At 29.5% G+C, this 23,938-nt stretch overlaps 8 protein-coding genes across 8 annotated transcripts; 3 read left to right on the forward strand and 5 right to left on the reverse strand.

Moving 5' to 3' along the window:
* Positions 1-109: 109 nt before the first annotated feature.
* FG379_000116 (uncharacterized protein) lies at positions 110-9,589 on the reverse strand (the record flags this gene model as incomplete). Its single annotated transcript, XM_067326445.1, has 1 exon — positions 110-9,589. One exon carries the CDS (start codon positions 9,587-9,589, stop codon positions 110-112), a length of 9,480 nt encoding a protein of 3,159 aa, XP_067183070.1.
* Positions 9,590-10,051: 462 nt separating this feature from the next.
* Positions 10,052-10,717, reverse strand: FG379_000117 (uncharacterized protein; the record flags this gene model as incomplete). Its single annotated transcript, XM_067326446.1, has 1 exon — positions 10,052-10,717. One exon carries the CDS (start codon positions 10,715-10,717, stop codon positions 10,052-10,054), a length of 666 nt encoding a protein of 221 aa, XP_067183071.1.
* Positions 10,718-11,113: 396 nt separating this feature from the next.
* FG379_000118 (Trm5 RNA methyltransferase) lies at positions 11,114-12,574 on the forward strand (the record flags this gene model as incomplete). Its single annotated transcript, XM_067326447.1, has 1 exon — positions 11,114-12,574. One exon carries the CDS (start codon positions 11,114-11,116, stop codon positions 12,572-12,574), a length of 1,461 nt encoding a protein of 486 aa, XP_067183072.1.
* A 747-nt stretch (positions 12,575-13,321) lies between these two features.
* FG379_000119 (ERGIC3-like mannose binding lectin that is a type I membrane) lies at positions 13,322-14,785 on the forward strand (the record flags this gene model as incomplete). The annotated part of the gene is made up of 1 exon (XM_067326448.1): positions 13,322-14,785. One exon carries the CDS (start codon positions 13,322-13,324, stop codon positions 14,783-14,785), a length of 1,464 nt encoding a protein of 487 aa, XP_067183073.1.
* A 245-nt stretch (positions 14,786-15,030) lies between these two features.
* FG379_000120 (deltex-related RING finger) lies at positions 15,031-16,410 on the reverse strand (the record flags this gene model as incomplete). Its single annotated transcript, XM_067326450.1, has 1 exon — positions 15,031-16,410. The coding sequence occupies one exon, from the start codon at positions 16,408-16,410 to the stop codon at positions 15,031-15,033; it is 1,380 nt and encodes a 459-aa protein (XP_067183074.1).
* A 633-nt stretch (positions 16,411-17,043) lies between these two features.
* On the forward strand, positions 17,044-18,123 carry FG379_000121 (uncharacterized protein; the record flags this gene model as incomplete). The annotated part of the gene is made up of 1 exon (XM_067326451.1): positions 17,044-18,123. One exon carries the CDS (start codon positions 17,044-17,046, stop codon positions 18,121-18,123), a length of 1,080 nt encoding a protein of 359 aa, XP_067183075.1.
* A 13-nt stretch (positions 18,124-18,136) lies between these two features.
* On the reverse strand, positions 18,137-20,575 carry FG379_000122 (uncharacterized protein; the record flags this gene model as incomplete). The annotated part of the gene is made up of 1 exon (XM_067326452.1): positions 18,137-20,575. One exon carries the CDS (start codon positions 20,573-20,575, stop codon positions 18,137-18,139), a length of 2,439 nt encoding a protein of 812 aa, XP_067183076.1.
* Positions 20,576-21,060: 485 nt separating this feature from the next.
* Positions 21,061-23,280, reverse strand: FG379_000123 (uncharacterized protein; the record flags this gene model as incomplete). Its single annotated transcript, XM_067326453.1, has 1 exon — positions 21,061-23,280. The coding sequence occupies one exon, from the start codon at positions 23,278-23,280 to the stop codon at positions 21,061-21,063; it is 2,220 nt and encodes a 739-aa protein (XP_067183077.1).
* Between the last annotated feature and the right edge of the window lie 658 nt (positions 23,281-23,938).

A 23,938-nucleotide genomic window follows, 5' to 3' on the forward strand; every position in this document is an offset into this window, starting at 1 on the left:
TGCAATAAGTACTACAAAATATACAAATATATTAGTGTAATTCTACATTACTGAATTTTTAATTGTAAGGTACCTTGTATGTTCTCTACCTTTCTCTTCTCTATTCACACTAATTTTCTTTTGAAACGTCCTCCCTCATATATTTAAGCAATTCTCCCAGAGTTGAAATGTTTGATCCATCGTTCTGATTGTCGTTATTATTGCTACCATCATTACTGGTAATATGAAAGTTATTAATGTTGTTATACTCACTTTTTTTGTAATTGTTAATACCTTTATAACCACTACTACAATAGCTGCTATTAGTACTGCTATTGTTACTAAAGCCAGTACCAATATAATTACTATTGCTATTGTAATAATAGTTTGTGCCATTATAACCAGTGATATAACTATTACTGTCATTACTTGCACAATTGTAACTACTGCTGCTACTACTACCAATATAGGAATAATTGTCGTTATTGCCACTGCTGCTTAAAATGTAGGAATTTTCATTGTGACGTTTGTCGAAATTACTTTCATATGCAGCATAGGAAGAATCATGACGAATGTAACTTGGACTATTTAAATTTATGTTTTTTGAGGCCAAATTTCCATTCAAGGAGAGTAAATTGGAGAGAAGAGTTCCGGCAGAGGAAAACATGTTTTGTGGATTTGAAATTAGAAACTCCATTTTAGAATTGGTTTTAATACATTGTTTATTGCAATATTCAGCAATATTGAAAATTTGACTTTCATTGGGCAAAAGAGTAGATAATATTGAGATATCACTTAATTCACTTTTTGTCTCGTCATCTGAACATATTGTAACAATCCCAAGTAAATAATACTTAGAAATTGGAAAATCAAAGTTACTCGGCACTTTACAATCATTTATACTGTTTTTTTTGTTTAAATTGCAGGGAAACAACCAAAGTTTAATTTCTTCTGAATTTAATAAATTAAATTCAAAGACTTCGTAGTTACGCATATTATATTGAAAATGGAATATTCTATTGAAAACTTCGTCCTCACAACTGTTGATATTTTGACTCCAATTAGAGGACAAAAGAACGCATAAAGACTTGTTTAGATCCAATTTCAAGTCGTTAAACAAAAATAATCTTCCATTAAACTGAAAATTCAGGTTTTTTTCGAGTGAATTTAGAATATAATCACTTTTCTTGCCTATTTGGTTTCCTATTTGGTAAAATCCAACTTCCAAAATGTTCCCTGAGCTATTTTTATCTATTTCACTGCTTAAATTAAGCCAGCCTAGCCAAATAAATTTAATGTCACTCAAATATCCAATGTGTCTCTTTAGTCTCTCCGACATATTTTTCTTGTTCGACCCAACTGGATCAAAATCTCCAGATTTTTGGTTCGATTGGCTTGCTTGATCTAAAACACTTGATTTATTATATTCAGAGTCACCACTTATCATCTCCCCCTCGCTTATCCTAATTTTCTTGCAACTCTCAATATCATTACCCTTCTTAGAATTTTGATCATTCACCCCATAGATGCAAGCTTCTCTTTTCTTTTTTAACGCCATCACCTCATTCCTCTCATAAATATCAAGCTCGCTTGCTTTTTGTTTTGAAACTTTGGCTTTGATGTCAGTACTACTTTTACTATCGGTTATACCACTTGCTGCAGAATTTTTATCGATATTTGAGCTCTTCTTTCGATGCCTATCTCTAATTGACCCACTGTTGTTTAAAGACATGCTGCAACTGGAGGACGGCAATTTGTGGTGAGAGTGACTGGAATTACTGCTTTTGGAATTACCTTCTCTACTGGAACTGCTTAATTCAATCATTATTTTTGTATGAGTGCTTGTATATTCGCTATTAATGTGCCATTTATTTTTGAAGTACTTAATATAGGACGAATAGTTTGATAAGTCGATAAGATACAATTCATCCTCGCTCACTCTGAAATTCATTGACTCGAAAATTAATGTAAATATATAATCAACGGTATTTTTGAGATATTTATCAACAAGAGTGAACAAATTAATGCAATTAGATTCTTTCGTCTCTGTAAATCCATTGTTGTAAATAAAGTCATCTTTTTTTTTTATAAAATCGTAATTACAGTCCTTAATATCGTAAAAATAGTTGAAAACAAACTCAAGTAATTGCTTTGCGTATTTTCTAATTAAAAACAAAAAAACATTGGGTTTTAGTGGTTGAGATAAAGGAAGTATCTGCCACTTGTATTTGACTCTATCTATACTTTTTTCCAGTAAAAATATATTACTTAATGGTCCAAAGTCTTCCTTATTGTCAAATTCAAAATACCTTACTTTGAAATTCTTTTTTCCAGAAAAGTGATATACCAACCTATTGTCTTTCCTGCGTAATATGGTCAAAGATCCTATTTCTAATGCTTTTTTCATACATTTTTCGGAGTCTGTAGTTACAAAAGCATCTTTTTTAAATATAAATTCCTTCTCCAGAAAACACTTGTATTCAGTTAAATATTCCCCTATATCAACAAAACCTCCCATAAAGGAAGCTAACAACTCCGTTTCTGGAACCTCTAAATAAAAGAAACTAGTATAAAGTAAACTCCTACTCAAGTAAGTCCCTACTTTGCCATTGCCACAATTATTTATGCTGTAGTTCCCTGAATTACTACTGCTTTTATCATCGTTTATAATGCAATTAATATGGTCCTTTTTGTTAAATGATAAAGATTCAATAAGGTAGTTCGAGTATGACAAATAACATTCAAGTGCGACAAATTCACAGTATTTATTTATTCCTAGCGTGCTTCCGTTAACTGCAACATTATTCCAAACTAAGCACTCATAATGAAGATCTTTAATTACCTTATATCCCAAAATTGGAACAAATACTGCCTCTTTTTGCACTAGGTCATTTTCCTCATTATTATCGTCTAAAGATTTGACATTATTTATTTCTTTTTTTTCGCTTGGTGAAATACCCCAAAAGTACCTTGTTCCAAATACTAAGTAATATCTAGTTATCCCTTTAAAATACTCAATATATGCCAGGGAAAGCTTGTCTGTTATTATTTTTGCTCTTATTATTAGAATTCTAAGTTTAAGTATTTCTTCCAAAAAACCTATATTATACAATATCATTTTCATGATGTCACCATCTTTAAAAGTTGAAGTGTATTCTTTACGGTCAATATTGGTTATTTTATTTAAAATGGTATGAATATCATTATCTAAAATGTGTGATTCATCATAATAATTCATCAATAAATCATAGTTATTGTAAGGTTTAACTCCATAAGTTTTGTAAATAATCTCGTAGTTAGGTATCAACTTTGATAATTCATAACAAGATGCTCTTCTAATATCATCACGGCTTACATTAGGTGGTATCAACATCTTTTCCATAAGTACTTTTATATCAGTATCACCATATAAATTATATTTATCATCTCTCTTATTTGCTGTTACATCTTTTTTAATTATTTCTAATATAGTTTCTGCTTTTTTCTCTAATTCAAGTATTCTTTCTTTTCTATTCTTAACTAAAGACAAAAATTTACCTATTGAATCTCTATTATTGTGGTTAACTATGTAATTTATTACGCTCTCTGATTTATTTATCAAGTATTCAAATACATCCAAAAATGTCTTTTTTTCGCTTAGTGGAAAAATTTTATTTATGAAAAATATATCTACATCTTCTTTATTCTTAAAAGGAGTAAAAAAGTATGCGTTTGATATTGTCTTAAAACTGCTAAATTCCTCCATTAACATTAATTCTCTCTCATGTATATAGTGGCCAAACATAAGCGAAATACCTTGTCTTTCTGGTTTTAAATTGTCCAAACAATAAACCAATCTAATTATTTCTTTAATTAAGTAATAGAATTCTTTCAAAATAATAGTTTTACCGTTTTTTACAAAACTTGTATTCTTCATAATCTCATTCATACTATAGTTCATAATTGCTATTTTTTTCGCTAAATCAAAATTGAAGCTGCCATATTTGTTATTTATTAGTCTTGATTTACTCATCAAATTTTTAATATATATCCTAAATAGTATTATATTCGTGGCAAAATCAATAGTATCGTGAATAAACACAAACCTTTTGTCATTGATACATTCCTTTATTGTTTTATTTTTTCCAGTATTTACTGTTCTCAAAATATTACTGCACTCCGGTCTACATTTCAGTTCTAATTTAGTTCCTTCACTATTATTATTAATATTGTTATCCAAATTTGTATCAAAGTTAAAAGATGCAAAAGAAAATGTATTGTAACACTCTTTATTTTCAAATTCATGATTGTTAAATCCTCCCTCATTTGAAATCCGAAGTAAAAACATTTCACTGAAACTATTCAAATTATTGTTTAGTGAATGAATATCATACGGATTTTGGCCGGCACCTTTATAATAGTAATAATAATGCTCGCCTATTCTGGAATAATCATAATATAAATCGTATAAACTCCTCATTCTCCTCAAGTAGATTGAATTTAAAACTTCGTTATTTAACTTTATTTCTCTAGATAAATCAAATAACAGTTTTATATCAGAGTAAAATATACCACTTTTTTGATTTATTGAATACTTTATTGCTAATATTACATTTTTTTTAGAAAGATAGACTAGTGTTATATCCTTTATAAAAGACCATTTATTCTTTGCCTTCTTTATTCTATCTATGATGGAATTTACATCGTCCTCTCCACAACTTTTACTCCCAAACTTGCTACTGTATTCAAAGTTGTCGCATTCGTCCGCCAATTTATCCAACAATCGCAGCTTATTTTCCACCTCTAATTGCAACTCACCCTTTTCATATTCGTCATTCGATCCGCTTTCTGAAGTCTCCATGTCATTATTGTATTTTGCATTGCTCACACAACCGATACTTACTGAATTTATTGGTTTAATGCCTCTAATTTGTTCAATTAAATTTGTAGGAAAATAAAGTAAAAAATTACTTGGTAAATTGGAATTATACAAACCATTTGTTGTTATGTCCCTAAATACACCGTTGATATAATCATTAAATAGTTCAAATGAAAAGAATTCAATTATTCGCAATTTTAAATACATATCTACTGTTCTTTTGTATTTGTACTCGAATTCTTTTTCATATTTGATTCCTTTGTGAAGTTTCTTATTATCACTATATTCACACTCACTCGAATCATCATACTTTTGATCAAATTCAAGGCAACTATCACACTCTACTTCAATTCTACTCTTTTCTACAGTATTGTTACAGTAACAATTCTCAACCAAATTGTTTTCACCATTGTAGTAAGGATTGTTCTTTGAAAAGTCATAAAGTAGTATTTTCATTATTTTACTTCTATTATATAGTAATAATACGTCATAGTACCTGTTTCCGTTCAATGCTTTGTCTTTATTTAAAAAATAATCTTCCAAATTATCAAATAATTTATTCCAATCACAAACAAATTTTGCATAGTGACTTGAAATTCTAAAAATTAGAGTATATATAGCAAAGCCGTCTTTTAATCTCATTGGATTGAATATATTAGATATTTCCAAAAGAGTGTAATATGATGATGAGGGAATCATTAAACTATAATTAAGCCAGTCGCACAACTTCATGTTTACCTGAAGTTTTTTAAGTGAAATTCTGTACAAATTAAACAAAAATAAAATCTCTATATTTGAATAATAGTTAACCACGTCATTTAAAAACTCTAATTTATTATTTAATTTTCTCCTTCTCTCCAATATTAATTCAGACAAAAATTTAATTATCCCCCTATAATTAAAACTAGTTTTATTACTTATATTATCCGATTCATCGTCCACAAAAATGATTTCTTTTCTCAACTTTACAATCCTGTGAATACAATCTTTGTCCTTAATAAAAACAGTCTTAATATTACATAAACCGTTGCTTACTCTTAATTTTTTTGAATGGTTTAAGGAAAAAAGCATCAAGTTCCTTTCCTCTTCCATTAAACTTGTGTATAATCTGAATAGACCCTCAAAATTTGAATTTCCTATTTCGCACACTTTATTACAAAAATCATTATCATCAGACAAAACATCATTCAAGCTATTATTATTTAAATCAATATTTCCGGAACAACTATTATCAGAATTCATATTCGCTTTCAAATAATTACTGTTGCCAGAACAAGTACCATTTTCTTTACTATCAGTTTCAACTATTTTCTTATTATTAAATAATTCGTCAAATATTACATATTCATTACTTAGTTTAGAGGTTGTTTTGTTTGAGTATATTTTTTCCGGAGAATACGAGTAATAAAAGTCATTATCAAAGTTAGTCTCAAAATCTTTATTCACATACTTTGACAAGATACCACTGCTATAACTAATTGGTTGATGAAAGCAATAACTGTCATTATTACAATCTTTGTAAGCATCATTGTAATTATTGTTTGTAAACTTATTCAATATCCTGCCCTTCAGTTCAAAGTTTTTATTATTTATTAAGTAAATAATACTGTCTATTTGTTTATTTAAACTCTCAAATTCCTCATAATCAGAAACTAATTTAGATACATTAAGTTTCGCGTGAACTTTTTTGTAGTATATATACTTTAAATCAAAATAATAGTCATCCAATGTTCCCATAATATTCCTTCCGGATAAAAGGGAATCATTCATGTATAATGCCAATCTCTCTGTCAAGTAATTCATCAAATAATTGTACCACTTGTCATTCATACACTGATCGTATTTCTCACTATTCGATTTGTCTTCCAAATATTTTTTAAAATTGTCGCCTTTACACTTCAATGTATTAAAATACCCAACGCTTAAGTGAACCGTGTTGTAGTCAACAAGTCTTAATTTTCGCCATATTAATAGCAGTTCTTTGTTATCTAAACACGAAAGCTTTCTTGGAATGTACTCTAAAAGGTCAATGTAGTTGATCATGTTTTCCGAACTTGTTTTATTTTTATCTAAATTAATGTCCAAATCTTTGTTCATTTTATTTACATTGTGCAATATGTAAATACACAAAAATCTCTGAAATAGTCTAACCTCCCAATTATATGGAATTCTATATGTGTTATTAGAACCAAAAGAGTCATCTGATTCATTAACTTTAATTAAAGATGGCTTAATACACACACCTAAGTTGGTATTCACGACAATATTTAGTAAATAATCATAGTATTCACTTATAGTCCCATAGTCTTTAATTACGAACTGATTTGTGCATCTCTTATCGTTAGCAATACTATTGTTAAAATCATCTATAATAAATAAACAAATACCATCGTAGACTGTTTCTATTTTATCATTGTTACCTATTATATAGTTCATTATTTTTAATAATCTTTGCTTATAATCCAATTTCAATATTAATGAGTCATCATCTGCTTTCATGTTTTCAATAATTAAGTAGAAACTTAAAATATTGTTGTAGTGATATACAAAAGTATCCAATAACATTTTCATTTTATCATTAGCATCTTTAACTAGTTTATTTAAATAGTTATTATTATCAAAACCGTTTAAATAAATTGTATTAGCAGCAATGACACTGTTTTTTGTTATTGTTTTATCGTTGTAGTTACCGTCAACAAATCCCATTTTATTCACAACCCTTTTGTCGGCAACACTTTCTACCGATAAACCATCATTGCAACTGTTTTTGTAGCTATCTTCTCTCTCTTTGTCATTAACCATTTTCCTCTTAGCTTTACTGTCCTTGTCCTTATCACTGTCAAAATCTCGATTATCAGCATCCAAGTAAAGTCTTAGGAGGTAAATTGTCTCAACTCTTAGTTTAGATGTCTTTTTTATATTGTTTTCAAAATAGTCAATTAAGGCAAAGTATATTTTTATCTTCTCTAGTAATGCAGAAATGCTGGATTTTTCAGGCAACAATCTAAATATTCCCCGTATAACGCCGTCAATGAAAAATAGCATTAACGAGAAAGTTAAGTTTGAGGAATTAATCTTATTCGCAAATTCTTCTAAATTTTCATATTCAATTCTAAGCCTTAAATATTTATCTGCCGACCTTAATTTTGATAATATAACCTTGTTTCTTGCAAAATTTATGTTAATTGTTCTCATCTTACTAAAATATTTTTCTCTCTTATTATTCTCAATATCAGTGAAATAACTACAAAATAATAAATACTTGTCCCTTATTCCCATATTATCACAAACCTGTTTGCTTATACTTCTATTGTTGTTGATACACTCCAAATAATTTGCACATAATTCGTTAATATCCCATATCCACGCCTCAACTTTTCTTATATTGCTCAACATTAATCTAATTTTTAAAGATAAAAGCTTTCTAGGAAAGTGATTACAGTAAATGTATCTATTTTTCATATTATCAGAATATACAGTAGATCCCTTCTTTATTTTGCCAGAGTTATGATTGAAACGAGACTTTTTTGGTAACAATATTGAATAATCAGATTGGATCTCTTTGTATTTCACTTTATTTGTGTCATTTATTGTATCACTTGAATTGCTATCCAACTTTAATTCATTAACATATTCTACAAATTTTTCCAAGGATATAATCTCGTCGATAATATTTATGTTATTTTCAAGACTAAACAATTGATTAGAGTAAATACTAAAAGAATTACTATCGAAATTATTGTTAATAACCATATAATCACTCCAATTTTTGTTTACATCAAAAAACATAGCAAGCTCCTTCCCAACTCTATTTTCAACTAATACAGAGTAATTTAGTATCTTTTTGCATCTATTCCTAGATAATACAGAATTTTTAGGCAACTCTCTGTCTACCTTATTCATCAAATATCTGAGCTTATCTGTGTCAATTACTTTGTTATTCACCAATTTGTCAAGTTCACTGTTAAATCTGACCACTTTTCTGTTTATCCTAGTCAAAAAACTAAAAAGTTTTGAATTCACAAGTGGTCCTCCAATGCTTTCCATATCGGTTTTGTTTCCACTTCCTCCACTGCTCCCATCATTGTTGCTCCTTTTACTATTATTATTAGTGTTGTCACTGCAGTTATTGTTGTAGATATCATTGTTACTACTAACATCGCTAATATTACTACAATTATTACGATAACAATCAGGAAACTCCCTTAATACTCTCGAAACGGTGTTCATGTCTACTTCAGATATCCTCTTATTTTCCAGCAAATGTTTGTTTTTTTCTTCCCAATACATTATCCTACCCTTCTCTAAGAGCTCCTGAATTTCATCAAAACAATAAAACGCATCGTTATCTATATGTTTCTTTAAATTGCAAAAACCTATATTACTTATTTTTAATTCTTTCACCTTATTACTTAAGCTAGAACAGAATTTGGTTAACATATTCCTAAACTTAGCATTTACTGGAATATATTTAGACAGTTCAATCCATTTATTCATGCTCTTTAGAGAAGATATCCTATTATATTTTAACCTCCTACTTATTAGAGACAAAAAACCAGATGATCTTAATGTCCAAATATCAGAGGTTACAAGTAGTGACAATAATGTTAAATTGCCAAGTGGTTTATTGTACAAATACTCTGGAACAAAAAAATAGTCTTTACTAATATATTCAAAGACATTACCTATGTAAACATCCAAGTTTCTCCCCTTTCCATATAGCTTCACTTCATTCCTAAATTCCGTTATCATTAACTCCCTAAATCAACATAATTGAGTTAATTTAAATCTCAAATGAACTCAAGACAAAAGAAAATAATAATAATATATTCAAATAGTTAATATATGCAGTGTTGGACAGCCGACTGGTTGTGTAATTATAATCAAACTAAACAACTAATGAACTGTCCTGTATTGTTTATTATTCCAACGGAACATTCGCACTACAACACTATTTTGTCATAGTGCAGCATTATTAAACATTAATTCCATTGGATTTTATTATAAATGAAATGAGAAAGCTTTTTTTAAATGGCAGTACAAAAGGTAGTTACTATTTCATTTTAGAATATTATCATTCTAATATCCTAGTGATACAATTACTACTGTTTGTAATTGCCAATGTTATTAATGCTATCATCACTAACAGTATCGCCATTATTATCACTATTTTACTAATATTATTATTTCATTTATCTTTATAGTTAAAGAAACTTACGTTAGTTTTGAATCATAAACAGAAACCAAATTTATGTTGTAATGTTCATGACAATATGCCTCTATTGTCATATCACTCTTAATTCTAACATTTTTTCTACGATAATATTTACTTTGCATTAAGCAATGTATATGAAAAGTTTTATTACAATCCCCGTGACTGCATACATGCATTACTCCAATATATACTTTACAGTAATAACAAGAATAAGGGTTTTTATAAGGTATTGTAGACACTACTTCAATACATGATAAATCTCTCCAGTTATTTATTGAGACATATTTAGATGAATATATAGCACAATCAATGTGAATCCAAATTGAATTATGACTCGAATGTTTGTAGTATTCCCTATATTCTTGTATACCTTGCTTCATTGGTAATAAAACTCTCTTTAGTACACCACCATTGAAGCAAACAATGCACCTGTAGTAATCATTAGACCTCTTACAATTCAACGAATATGCTCCCTTTAGCTTTGCCTCAAATTGGCATGGATCACAAACTATCACCATACAGTCATCATCCTCTCCAAGACTCGAAACACCGTAACATATTCTATGAAAATAGCTTTCACAGCACTTGCATCTTACAAACTTTAATTCTTTATACTTATGAAATTCAATTTCTCTACAAATCACACAATTGCTTTCATCTAACATCAAAAATATTGTCACCCGATCCCTGAAACCTCTAAAATATTACGCAGAACATCAAAGAGCTGCTTTCCTATCTTTATCTTGATGTTTGTGTAATAATATGCATAATTTGGTTACAATATTCACAAAATTTTACTTTAAATTCTTTTTTCTGTTATTTTCCGTCTTTTCTTTCAATGTCGCACTCACATATTTGTACTAATACTTAGGCGGGAACATATGCGATACCTTTTTATTTTTTAATGTTTAAAATTAGCCTGAATCTTGAAATAATTACTGATTGAAAAGGAAAAAGTAATTGCCGTTACTAAAATAATAAGACAGATAGTTTTGAAATTTATTTGGCAAAGTTGAGAGAAAATATACGGAATTAAAAAGCCGAAGCTTAAAAAAAAGAAAATGAATAGCTTTTGTCCAGAAAAAATACACAAAACTTATACTCTCCCCTATATAAAAATTAAAAAAGAATTTTGTAACGTAATTCAGAGCATATTTAGGGAGAACGAATTGTTGTTTAAACTTCCAAAAGTTTCCCCGGTAATTAACGATGCAAATTCAACTGAGAATAGAATACTGCTACTTAGAGAAGACCTAAAAAAGAGCCGCCATGATCTTTTTAAAAGGATCAAATTGGATGAATGTAAGTATGAGAAAAAAGATTTGAGTGTGAGAAGACGGATAACTGCAACCAGTATAAATCAAAATAATGACACATATTTCAATGAACCAGTTAAAGGGTCAGAAAGCGACGAAAATATATTTTACATTATTGAATTGGACGAAAATTGGTTTATGCGACTTCCAAAAAATGTTTTTCATAAATTAAATGATATTAAATATGCCGAATATGGGGTGTTTATATTCAATGTAGGTTATAAATACCTGTCATACATTGAGTGCGTAAAACAATGTATTCCAGAGAATATTGAAGTTATTTCAAGTTTCGAGACTATTGGACATATTGCTCACTTAAATTTAAACAGGGAAGTTTTCCCTTATAGATATGTAATTGGTAAGATATTGTTAGATAAAAATCCAGGTATTAAAACAGTTGTTACTAAAACAGGCAACATACAAAGTGTATTTAGAACATATCCATTGGAAATTATCGCTGGTGAAAACAACTTAACTGCCAAACTCAAAGAACAAGGCATTATTTACAATATCGAAATAGATAAAGTTTATTGGAATTCAAGATTGTCAAATGAAAGGCAGACTATTACAGAATTGATACCCAAAAAATCTATCGTATTTGATTTAACATGTGGTGTTGGTGCATTTACTATCCCATTAGTTAAATTAAACGAATGCCTAGTTTACTCAAATGATTTGAATCCTGATTCAATCAAATTGCTGGAAAAAAATATATTATTGAATAAATTACCTAAGTACAAAGTTGTTTTGTCACAAAAAGACTGTATTGAATGTATTCATTTCTTGCTCGAAAACAGATTAAATATATCTAAATTGTTTAATTTGACAGACAACACTTACAACTTCGACAGAAACAATGGTGCTTTTTATTGGATATGCAATCTACCAGAACTTTCCCTAGACATACTTTCTGGTTTTCGCGAATTTTATATCAAATATAGAAATGACTATTCTAGCAATAAATACGAAAAAACCATAAACCGTTTTTATTTTTATTGTTTTTCAAAAAATCAAGACGATCCCACAAACTATATAAAGAACAGAATTAATCACTTCCTCGAGTTCCCTTCTGAAACAAGTAATTTTCATGAAAATGGTCTTCTTTTACCTATTAATCTGACTGTTCGCGAAGTAAGGGATGTGTCGCCAAACAAAAAAATGTTCTGTGCTCAGTTCGATATGATAATACCTATTCTCATCCTTTAGTTTTAAATAATATATACTAATTTGCACAATTCTAAACCTATAAATTATACTAACTCATATTTCTCTTTATGTTTTTTTATTATTCATAACTTACTATTAAAAATTTTAAGTTACTTGTATTATGTTATACACAAAAATTTTACCGCTCAAAAGCGGCATATTCTATTATATTTGGTTTTTATGAGACAAATAGTAATATATATTAAAGGCATTGATTGGATACCAATGGTATAAAGTTAAAAAATGTGAGAAATAAAGATTTTCAAAAATGAGGGAAAACATTGAATCCACGCCCCCATACTATATTGATTAATCTGGTTTTTTGAAGGCTATTTGTTTATTAGGGAACACACTTTACTTTTTAACATTCGATTTGGTACTGGATAATCCCGATTTTGTGGTCCGAGAATTTGGATTGAAGTTATTTATACATTTGTAGATGTGTAAATAAATGCGCATAAATAAATAACTTATACATAAAGGTAGTTACATGCATTGTATACAGATAAGTAATTGTATATAAATGTATGTATTGCACTTCTAAAAATTGTTTGCCCTTGCTGAATTGGTAACTAGGAGCAATTAAATGTGTAATTAGAATTATAAGAGAATATCAATAGTCGTTTGAGGGGAAAAGAAGAAAGTATCAAGTAAACCAGAAAAAGAATAAGTTTGTGTTAGTACATATAATAAATTATATTTCCTAATTAACTAATTAGTAATAGAGTCAATAATATATCTGATAAAATGAGTCACAATTTCCAGTTATTTCTTAAGGTCATCTTTCGATTAAATTTATCAGTATTCTTACTATTCTGTAATATTTCATTTCTAAATGAATCTATACTTTTTTTAGCTAGTGAGCCTTCATTAGCAGCACATCCATCTCATGAAAGTATAAGGCAACAAAAAATAGACAAAATAACAATGGTTAGGCATTCATTCGAATCCCCTTTAACCTTAGATACTACATTGGCGGAATGGGATCTAGCAATGGCTACAATACCTGTTAAAAAAAGTGTAGTACTCGTTCCGGGAGTCAAGAACAGAACAGGACAATTCTGGAATAAAGGTTCTTTAAATACATCTCACTTTGAGATATACCTTACCTTTGAGGTTATCAGCGTTTCTCCAGATGTGAAGCAGGAAGGTGAGGGATTTGCCATGTGGTTTGTAAGCGAATCCTATGGATCTATATATCCAAAATCAAGCGAGGATCTCGAAAATTGGAATTTACTAGGTTACAAGAACAACCCCAAAGGTATCGGAGTTTTGTTTTCATTTTTAGACAGAAATAACAAAAAAAATCCTTCAATTTCTCTTCTTTTGTCTGATGGTAACAAGGTATTTTCTCCCCATACAGACGTACCAACACATGTAGGTGTTTACTTCAATTTCGTAAATCTCGAAGAACCCCTTACATTTAGACTATATGTTTCTCCGGAAAGTGGGATTACTGGACAAATAAGAACAACGCCAACATCTAAATGGATAGATTGTTTTAAAGCGGATTCGGCCGGCATACCGGAAAGTATCAAAAATGGTGGTTTTATTGGATTTACTTCTTATACGGGACCTGAGTCAAACGATCAATCATTTAAAGCTGCAGATAGAATTTCTATCATTAATTTGAATGTATACAACCTTGATCTAAATAGAGCAGGCGAGGAAGTCGCTGACTCCCTTAAATACGAGTCTGGATATAACAAAGACCATGTTGAGGTTACTGACTTGTTACGTGAAACTCACGTTCACGGTGATAAAGATGTATCTGAGGCTCTCAAAGCATTCTCACAGATTCTGTATAAACATATTACAGAAGCTACCCCTAGAGAGCAGGCTATACACAGAACTCTAAATACCCTTCTTTCTCAAGTTCAAAAACTTTCCAATGAAGTTAAAGAAATGCAAAGGATATTAACTATACACACAGGTACTAATCACAGTGAAACACTCAATTTTGTTCAAACTGAAATTGTTGGTTTGAAAACGCTTTTTGATAGACATTCTAAACATCATACTAACTCTCTTATGGAGTTGGAAGGAACAATCAAAAACAAGGAGGATGTTGCAACTCAGGTTCATAATTCAATAAAGAGTCAGTATTCAACAGCCTCTGTTGTATCTATTGCACTTATTATTATAATATTAGTTTTTGGACTCATTGTATGGAAAAAAGTCAGAGATATAGAAAAAAAACACCTTTTATAACTTGAAATTTTTATTATCCTTGAATGTTCTATTTTTTTAATTTGTCTTTAGTGTATTTTTTTCAGTGGAATAATCTCCGTTTTTCAAGATTATTCTCTTGAATTTTGTAACACTTCTTTTAAATTAAATCCAGTGTTCGATTTATGTATATTTGTTTCAGTATCGTGTACTTAACTGTGAATATTCGAAATTGCCTTCCAACCACTGACTCCCCATATCTGATATTAAACTTTGGTTTTATGTGGCTATGATGCCTGCTTAGTCTCCTCACCGTCCTCAAATTCACATTCTATTCCCAAACTAGAGAGTTTTTTTAGTACATTACCGTAATAGAATGGATCTGGGAACCCCTGTAGGGCAGGTCCACCACATGTGGATATTTTGTGTGGGATTATATTCCATTGAGTAATGTCCATGTTTATTCCTGTAGTAGAGTTAGTTAAGCTTGAGACCTTAAATGTATGACCCAATTTAAATGCCTTAGATAAACCCTTAAGTAATATTTTACCCTGTTCATCATAAGGTAGATAGGCTATTTTATATGTACCTATATACGGTTTGTTTGGATTTGGATGTCTATTATTTTGTATACCATTTGGAATAAAATACTCTATTTCTATTACATTTATATTTGGATAGCTTTCTATCTCAATATTACCTGATTTGTACACAATGTACCTCATTATTCCTGGTGGTGAAGACCCTTTCCCAAAACATTGTACTGTCATACAAAGCGGACAAAAAAGAGAGTTTTTACCCTTCAAATGTCCTATCATCTCACTCAAACATTCATTATGATAAACATGTGAACATTTATTTAACCTTATCAAATTATCTTCTAATCTATGTAAACATAAGCAACAATCATCGTCTATTTTTTCATTTATCAACTCAGTTTTAACTTTATTTATCTCATCTTCTGTAAAAACCTTTTGATGGCCTTCGCAAACATATTCTCCGGTTTCTATTATCAATGACAATGCATCATCAAATTGAGCTATGCTTGTGTCCGTAAATTCCCATTCTAATTTAAAATCCATTCTCTCTTTTTCTACCCCATATTGAATTTCATCATAATTTGAATTGTCTAATAAATCAACCCTCTTTAAATATCTTCTGTATATTTTTCTTTCTTTTCCAGTTATTCTATTTACTTGCTTACACTCTATTGGATATATATCATATTGGTTCCAAACTACATACCTTCCCGTTTTTGGTTTTGCCACTTGTTTTTTTAAGATAGAAACTGTTTTAAAATCATTGTTGTTGCTTTCCGTATTCTCTTTATTATCATTACTCACTTCGCTAATCACTTCTTTGTGTAAATCCCACTGCATATGCAAGTAAAATCTTTCTATTTGAGCTGATATATTTGGTTGATACAAATTAAGTTGACCATTATTGTCCGTCCAAAACCATACTGCTGATGATATATCTCTGCTTATTCTTCTATGGCGTTGCGTTATGAAATTAAACTGATAAAAGTGACGCAAATTCAACAAAAATGGTATACCTCCGACATTTACTATTATATTCACTTCCTTGCTTCTCCAAGACTTTTCTATTATTGCTGAGTTCTCTAACGAATAATATACCCATCCTTCATCTGACCACCAACGCCACATATTCTAAATCAATAATTACATACAGTATTATTGCCTTCAAACAAATAGATTTAAATTACGCAGTTATCTGCATATATCTTGTTATGTTTATACATATATTACAGACTATTCGATGCAGATAATATTGTTGAAATTAATATTCCTTTTTTATAATGAGGGCAAATTACTATTTGTATTACTAAAATTAAGTGTTTAATACCAAATAAACAATCATGAGGAAAAAAGATGAAAACCTCACTAATGCAATATTTTATAGTCACTTTGTTACCACACTTTTTTTATTGACATTTTCAAATTTTGTGGTCTTATTTACAGAAAAAAAAAGATTTGGTGTTCACAAACTTGCTTTTAATTAAACCTATCTCTAGCTATATTTAATGCGTTGAAACCATATTAGACCAAAAAACTCGCTTTTTCTTGTTCAAGCCGTGATTTTCTTAAATTCACGGTTTTTTTCCTAGTTTCGAGACCCCACACTTTGCAGCATAAAAGTCTGAATCTCCTAAATACAATATGCATGTCTGCATGCACAAACAAAAAATCAATAAATAAATGGTTTCTCAGAATAAGCAGTAATTTTAGCCTCAATTTTAAATAAGTTATACATTTATTAAGTCAATTAATGGAAATATAATGTCATCATTCAGAATAAATAGAAATATGAATTTACCATACATAAGTTTGGATAGAATAGAGGAATTAAAAAGGCAACATAATGTATGTGAATGCAATTTAAAAAAACTTTACCAAACAAACCAATGTCAAGCAAGTTATATTCCTGATTATAATGACCGATATTTTACGGAGTTAGGCGAAAGTAGAAGTTACTGCGAGTGTTTGATAAGTGATATTAGTCATAACAATGGAAATAGGTGCGTAAATTTGAGAGAAATGAGAAAGGACTATTGTCATGCAGATTTTAAACAAAAAATAAGATCCAAACTGCTTAATAACAATGAATTAGGTGGTTACCAACAAAAGTGTCTAAACAATTCGTCTAGAATAGGAGTTGACCTAAGTGAGTCACTTCCTTCCCTCTTTTTTCACAACAATTGTAATTTATGTGAATGTTTAAATAGCAGCTTAAAAAACACAAGACAAATGAGTGAAAGTGTAGAGTGTACAAAAAATTGCGAGAATTTAGATACACATCACAAAAATGGTTTTTTTGATGAGAGTAATGGATACGATGGCAATAACTCAGATATAGAAAACAATACAGACAATGAATATACAGGAGTTGCTTGTAGAAATTCTCACAAGACAAACCAAAAAAGAAAGGTGTTTCCGGGTGAAATCACGGATTCAGAAGACGATATGGAGATAGCAATAAATAGAAACAACAGAAAAATAGTATTACTCGCAATAAATTGGATAAGTTTATCCGGAGAGCATAACAAAAAGATAAGAAAATTTATACAAGAATCAATGGAATCATGTGAATTAATAAACGTTCCACACTTCGTTATATTATTTCAATACGACGATCATAAAAGTGTAAGGGGCATATATACATATTCCAAAGAAGATAAAAAATGGTATTGTGTAATTGAAATAACATCAAAGTGTCCAAGAATAATCGAAAAGGAGATGATTCATACACTTTATAAATTTGATACGTGCCAAAAAATATTTAAACCTATAAAACGACTAAGAAAAATAACAGATATAGTTGATGGTTTAAGCTTAAAGAATGAATATTTAAACAACTAAAACGATAACCATATTATATATCAAATTTAAATTCAGATAATTGATGCTGAAGAATATTATAGTTGTTTTGAACTCCCACTGTTCCCACTAACTTTTCAGGATGCAAAGCGGGGTGATTAAGCAACTCGAGAATGTTTGGTATCTTGGCTATGTTTTCATTTAATATTAACATAAGGAGTTCTTTCGTACATAATGAAACATTTTCTAACTTTGAAAAACAACCAGTATTGTTGGGATTATAGTATTCATTCGACAAAGAATAATATAAAAGGGAGCCAATCATAAATATGTGTATTTTTTCTAATATGTTGGGCAGATCAGAAGACTGCTTAATATCAATTAATTTGGATTTAAGAGTTTGAATATTCTTTATACTTAAAAGCTCCTGATCACCATTAATCGTCTCTCTCACAAATTTAGGGAGATAATTTATTAAATCGTCATCTTTGTGATTTTTAATAAAATTCCTGCATCTCATCAAATTTGTTGGATAACTTTTTCTCAAATCAACATCATCATCTTGGAACAAATTCAAATTTATATCCAAGTTAATTAAATCAATTGGGCCAATGGCGAAACAACATTCCTCCTTTCTAATATATATTTTGCTTGCTTTTATCGGAAATATAATACTGTTCATAAGTCTTTCATCATCCTTAGATGAATATATAAGTAAAAACAGCCTTAATAAGGATCTTGAGTACATAAGTGCAGTTGTTTCATTTAATACACCATTTAACTGTACGTATGAATGAATATCATAACTTTCCAGGTGAGGATAAGTCTCAACTATGGTTGAATTCATGGAAGGGGGTGTTTGCCATTCAAATATTGCAGTGCAAAACACCAATTCAGAAATTCCATGATTCAATTGTTTACTTTTAATTATATTTGTATTATTCAATGAAATGTTACAGCTTTGACTCAGAAATAACAAGATATTAATAGGTATTTCTTTTGATTTTAATTTGTTCATTTGTGTATTGTAAATACTCCTTATTTTTCGGAGTTTTGAAAATGAATCCCCAAGTATCAACTTTAACTTGCATGTGTTTGATGATATAGATACATTTGGGGAGAATGTAGATTCACTATTACATTCATTTAACGATGGAAAATCAATTCTAAATAGTTTTAGTATGCAAGGAACAAGATCAACAAAATCAAAAGCTTTCCATACTATGCTTTTTCTCCCTATTCCTATTGGATTTAAAAACATATGACGATTATTTGATGTAAATGGAAAATTGGATAACGGAGATGACTCGAGTAATTTTATTAAATTCGAAAGTTTTATTAGTAAATTTCTCTTTAACATCAACGATTTCTCTCTTTCTTGTAACTTACTACCCAAATATTTTGATAATACTGAACGGCACTGCAATGTCAATTCACTATCCTCATTCATTTGTCTATTCTCATTGTTGTCTGGTTCGTCACAATATGCATCATCTTCGCCATATCCCAATTCATAGTTAGATAAGAATCCACTATAGTCAGAATTCCCTAGGTGACTTGAAACCAATTTATCCTGGAGGTCAGCTATCTTGTGATGTTGGCTTACTATGTCCATTGCATCCATTCCCATAGACCAAGATTTACCTATATACTCGGTTTCAACAGAATTAGATTTATATAAAATATCAAACTTTGGAAAACCTACTTTTGAACTCAAACTATTTACAATAATATGGATGTAATTCCTTTCTGATATTGCCAATTGTTTAAGCCTTGGCCTTAATAATTGTATTCCTCTTTCCAATTCTTTCTCTATTGAAGACTGCAGCTCTATATTCAATCTCAAATCTTGTTCTAGTCCATCTAAATGTGAAATACAACTTTTATGCATATCCATAAGCAACGCTATATCCTCCTGGTTTATTGTTTGGCTATTATCAACTTCAGATTCCTGAGCGTATTGATTATAAGGAAGAGGCTGACTATTTGAATAAAATATTGGAGTGCCAAAGTTCTCTGTAAGTCCTACTGGGGACGAACCCGTAGCATTTGGTTCTGAGAAACGCCTTTCGAACAATTCAAGCTTTTCCAGATCAATTTTTGACCACAGCATACCTCTTAACCCCCTAAAATCTATTGGATCTTGTGTGCCTGAAACATCCGCCATTTCATTGTTCATTGATTCTATATCAGAGCTTTTATTTGATTTGAATTCCTGACTTGCTGGACATGCAACCACATCGCCACAACGACATACATCCTTGTTTACATTACTACAGCATTCTCTCTTTAAATTTAATTCACCTATTGTCTCTAGAATTTTCGGTTCTTTGAAATTTCTAGGGTAAATTGACACACCCGGAACCGGTTTATATCCTGTCCTTTTTGGAGCATCCCTTAGAAATAACTTTCTTATATCTATTGTGTGTGACTTCCTATTCCCATTTAACGAATCAAATTCTTTATCTTTTTTTATACGTTTCTTCTTGTTCATTTATATTTTAATTAGATTATTACCAGTAAGATCTAAAGTTAAGCCTCTAATTCATATTTAAACACGTTAATTATGTGAAATGTTAATTCTTTACCTATTACACCTGGTAGTCTTAGTAATATTTTTTCGTTTTAACCCACATTATACTTGCGATATATTCTAATAAATCAAAAACACATTTACCGGTACAATATATGTATTTTACTTGTAAGTATTAATTAGGTACCGGGTATATTAACTTCAATACCGGCAAAATAATTATATTGGTAAGGTTAAATCAATTATATTTATGCATTTATTTAAGAACAAAACTGAGGGGAAAAAAGATTAAACAAAATTGATCATTCTAAAAAGTAAATATTGTCTAGACAAACATAACATAATTTCTGCTTACTATCAAAAATAACTTATATAACTATTCAAATTCTTTACTTTATAGGTAAATGTTTTCCTATTTGTATAAGTACCATATTGCTTTTGCTTATTCAACTATTGTATATCTCTACTTTTATGTCAGAGTTTTCTAAACTACATTTCTCCGGAATCAAATTTGTGGATCTCAACAGATAATTTGTTGTTTGTTGATTCACGATTATTTCACCTAATATATAGTCTGAAACAAATTCACGATTACAATACCAACTTATTTTTATTGGACCAGTGTAAGATATGTTATTTTCTGAACTTAAATCATCAATATATAATAATCTCAGTGATATCTCTGCTTGAAGCGTATTATCTTCGATGACAAAATTTAATACTTTGGGAACAAAATTAAACATTTCTATCTCAAATTGTGTCTTTTCTATATTCCGATTGTTGTAATGAAAACCTGTGAAAAAAGACCATTTTGCTAATATCTGAATATTATTTGCAAATATAACATTATCTTTCAAGTTTAACATGGAGATATGCGCTGCATCCTCAAATTCCATTTCCAAATTAATATTTATATCGTACCTATCAGTGTAAGGTGAAATAGTCACTGTATTATATGTAACTCCATCAGAATAACCTATTTCTGTTTCACCATGACTTAAACTTTCATTAACATTATCAATATTGTTGTAGTTATTGCCGTCTATATTTTCTGAACTCGTTTTTTCATTATTTTTTGCACCTGAATCATTTAAGACAATATTTTCAATGTTATTATTTAGAGATGAAATTTTAAATAGTCCACCACCATCTAGAATGCCTTCTATATGAAGTGTTTCTATTTTCGGAATATCATTATTGCTAATTAAATACCCATAAAATGTTGTTTTCAATACCCCAGTCATTTTAACCTTATTATCTTGAGAAATAACTACAGAATGTACAGTGATTGATGGAATAGGTATTTGTCTAAGTGGAGGTGGAGGAAGAATAGCTAAATTTACAGTACTTTTTGCCGATCTAACAGCAGAGTCCAATAGAGTTGAAGAACTCCCCACACCATGAATATCTAAATTAATAACCTTTATAGGAATGTGATGACTTGTATTCTCACCGAAATCAATTGATGGCATTAAAGTGTTAACTAACTTCCTATCATTAATAAAATTGTGCATGTTTAATGTACCATACATATTTAAATCAGTTTTTTCTCCAGAAAGAAATTCTGGATCATCTATTTTTAAAACTCCCAAATAGTTACCATTATGAAATACTCCAAAAAATATTTTTCCAAGATTTTTTACAAATATTCTCCCTCTATATTCATACGACATTTTTGATTTAAAAATAATATTTGAATTGTAATCAGTCTCTCTATCTAATGTTATATCCGTAAGTTGTATATTTGTTATAAGTTTTCTTAATGGCATCAAAATTGTAAACTTTCTAGTGACTAAATCTAATTTTCTTTTCGAAAGGTAATTAGGATTGCCAACATTAGCATTTATAGACACCTCTGTCAAACCTTTTGTAAATATATCTTGAATAATTCCTGAGATTCCTTGCATATTTGTCGTATTTGAAGTTGTTTCAATCAAAATATCCATTTTATCTGACTCGAAAATATTCAAATAATCCGGACTGTTAATTTTAGCAATGGGAAGAGAATTCCATTCTATTTGCGAATCTTTGAAGTCAAAATGCATATTTGAATGTTTATATATGTTTTTTTCTCTTAAAGGAGCATTAATCCTAACCAGCACTGATGTTTTCATTTTCTCAAATTCGCTTTCCGGAACAAATTCTATATTTATGTTTTCCACATCAAATTCTAATCCCTGAAATAATGCATAATCCAAATTCGGATATGTCTCAAAATAGAAAAGTGTGCCCAGTATCGCAATTATAAATACAAAACTCAACAAAATAGAAAGTATTGCATATGTTAATCTTTTCGAAAATGGTAAAATACTACCCTGAATGTCATCTCTTGTGTTGTTTTTACTTTGGTTTTCCAATTTACAACTAAAATTCGCATCACTTTCCAACTTTTCCTCTCCTTGAATACCATTTGCCCCATTTGACGCAACTTGTGGGGTTCTTATGTCTACTACACTATCTGGAGAACCTATCACCGTAGTTGGACTAAATTCACCATCTAAATATAACTCACTTGCAGGTGATTGAATCCTCAATGATAATATATCTCTTTTCTCTTCCCACGATCTTGCATCAAAGTACCTGTTAGAAGGTGGTGAAATAGTGGATAATGATGGTGTTCTGACTGCGTCCAATATATCCTTTTCTTTAGCAGTATTAACATCCATATTTATCAACAATTAAATGAAAGCAAAACCCTAATATCCATTCAAAATAAATCAAATTTATTATTTGAATCCAACTTAAATATATAGTATAAATATTCTACAAAAAATAATACATTTATAACTTAGATCCCTTTATTTATTTTCTCAATTTATCAGCAAGTAATAATTTTAACAAGATTAATTTTACTTGTCTATAGGCTTTTTAATTTTTTTCAATATTTATATCCGTATCGTTCTATTCTACTGATCTTAGCCTCCATTACTTTCCGAAACCTGCAAATATTTACAATTTTTTTGTGGTGAATACTTATTCTCTGAAAATGCATTATAATCTTTAACTTTATAACTTTTTATCATTGATGCACTAATATAATGACTTCAGAAAGCGCTAATAGCAAGTTACCTTTTAACTTTTTTTTATCTCAATTTCTTTTCATCGCCCTCATACTATTGTCCACATTGATTTAATGCCAATTTAATGCATTAAAAAATTAAAAAAACTAGATAAATCAGAGATTCTAATAAACCAATTTCCATGAGATATAGTTAGAAATAGAATAACATGTTCCATTTTTCAAATAATTCGTTGTAACTAAAAACCATTTTAAAAAATGAAAATTTTAATTACCACGTAATTTGTGCATGTATACATGCATAT

Source organism: Cryptosporidium bovis (genome assembly GCF_009768925.1).
Source record: "Cryptosporidium bovis isolate 45015 chromosome Unknown contig_1, whole genome shotgun sequence".
In the NCBI taxonomy this organism is placed as follows: Eukaryota; Apicomplexa; class Conoidasida; order Eucoccidiorida; family Cryptosporidiidae; genus Cryptosporidium; species Cryptosporidium bovis.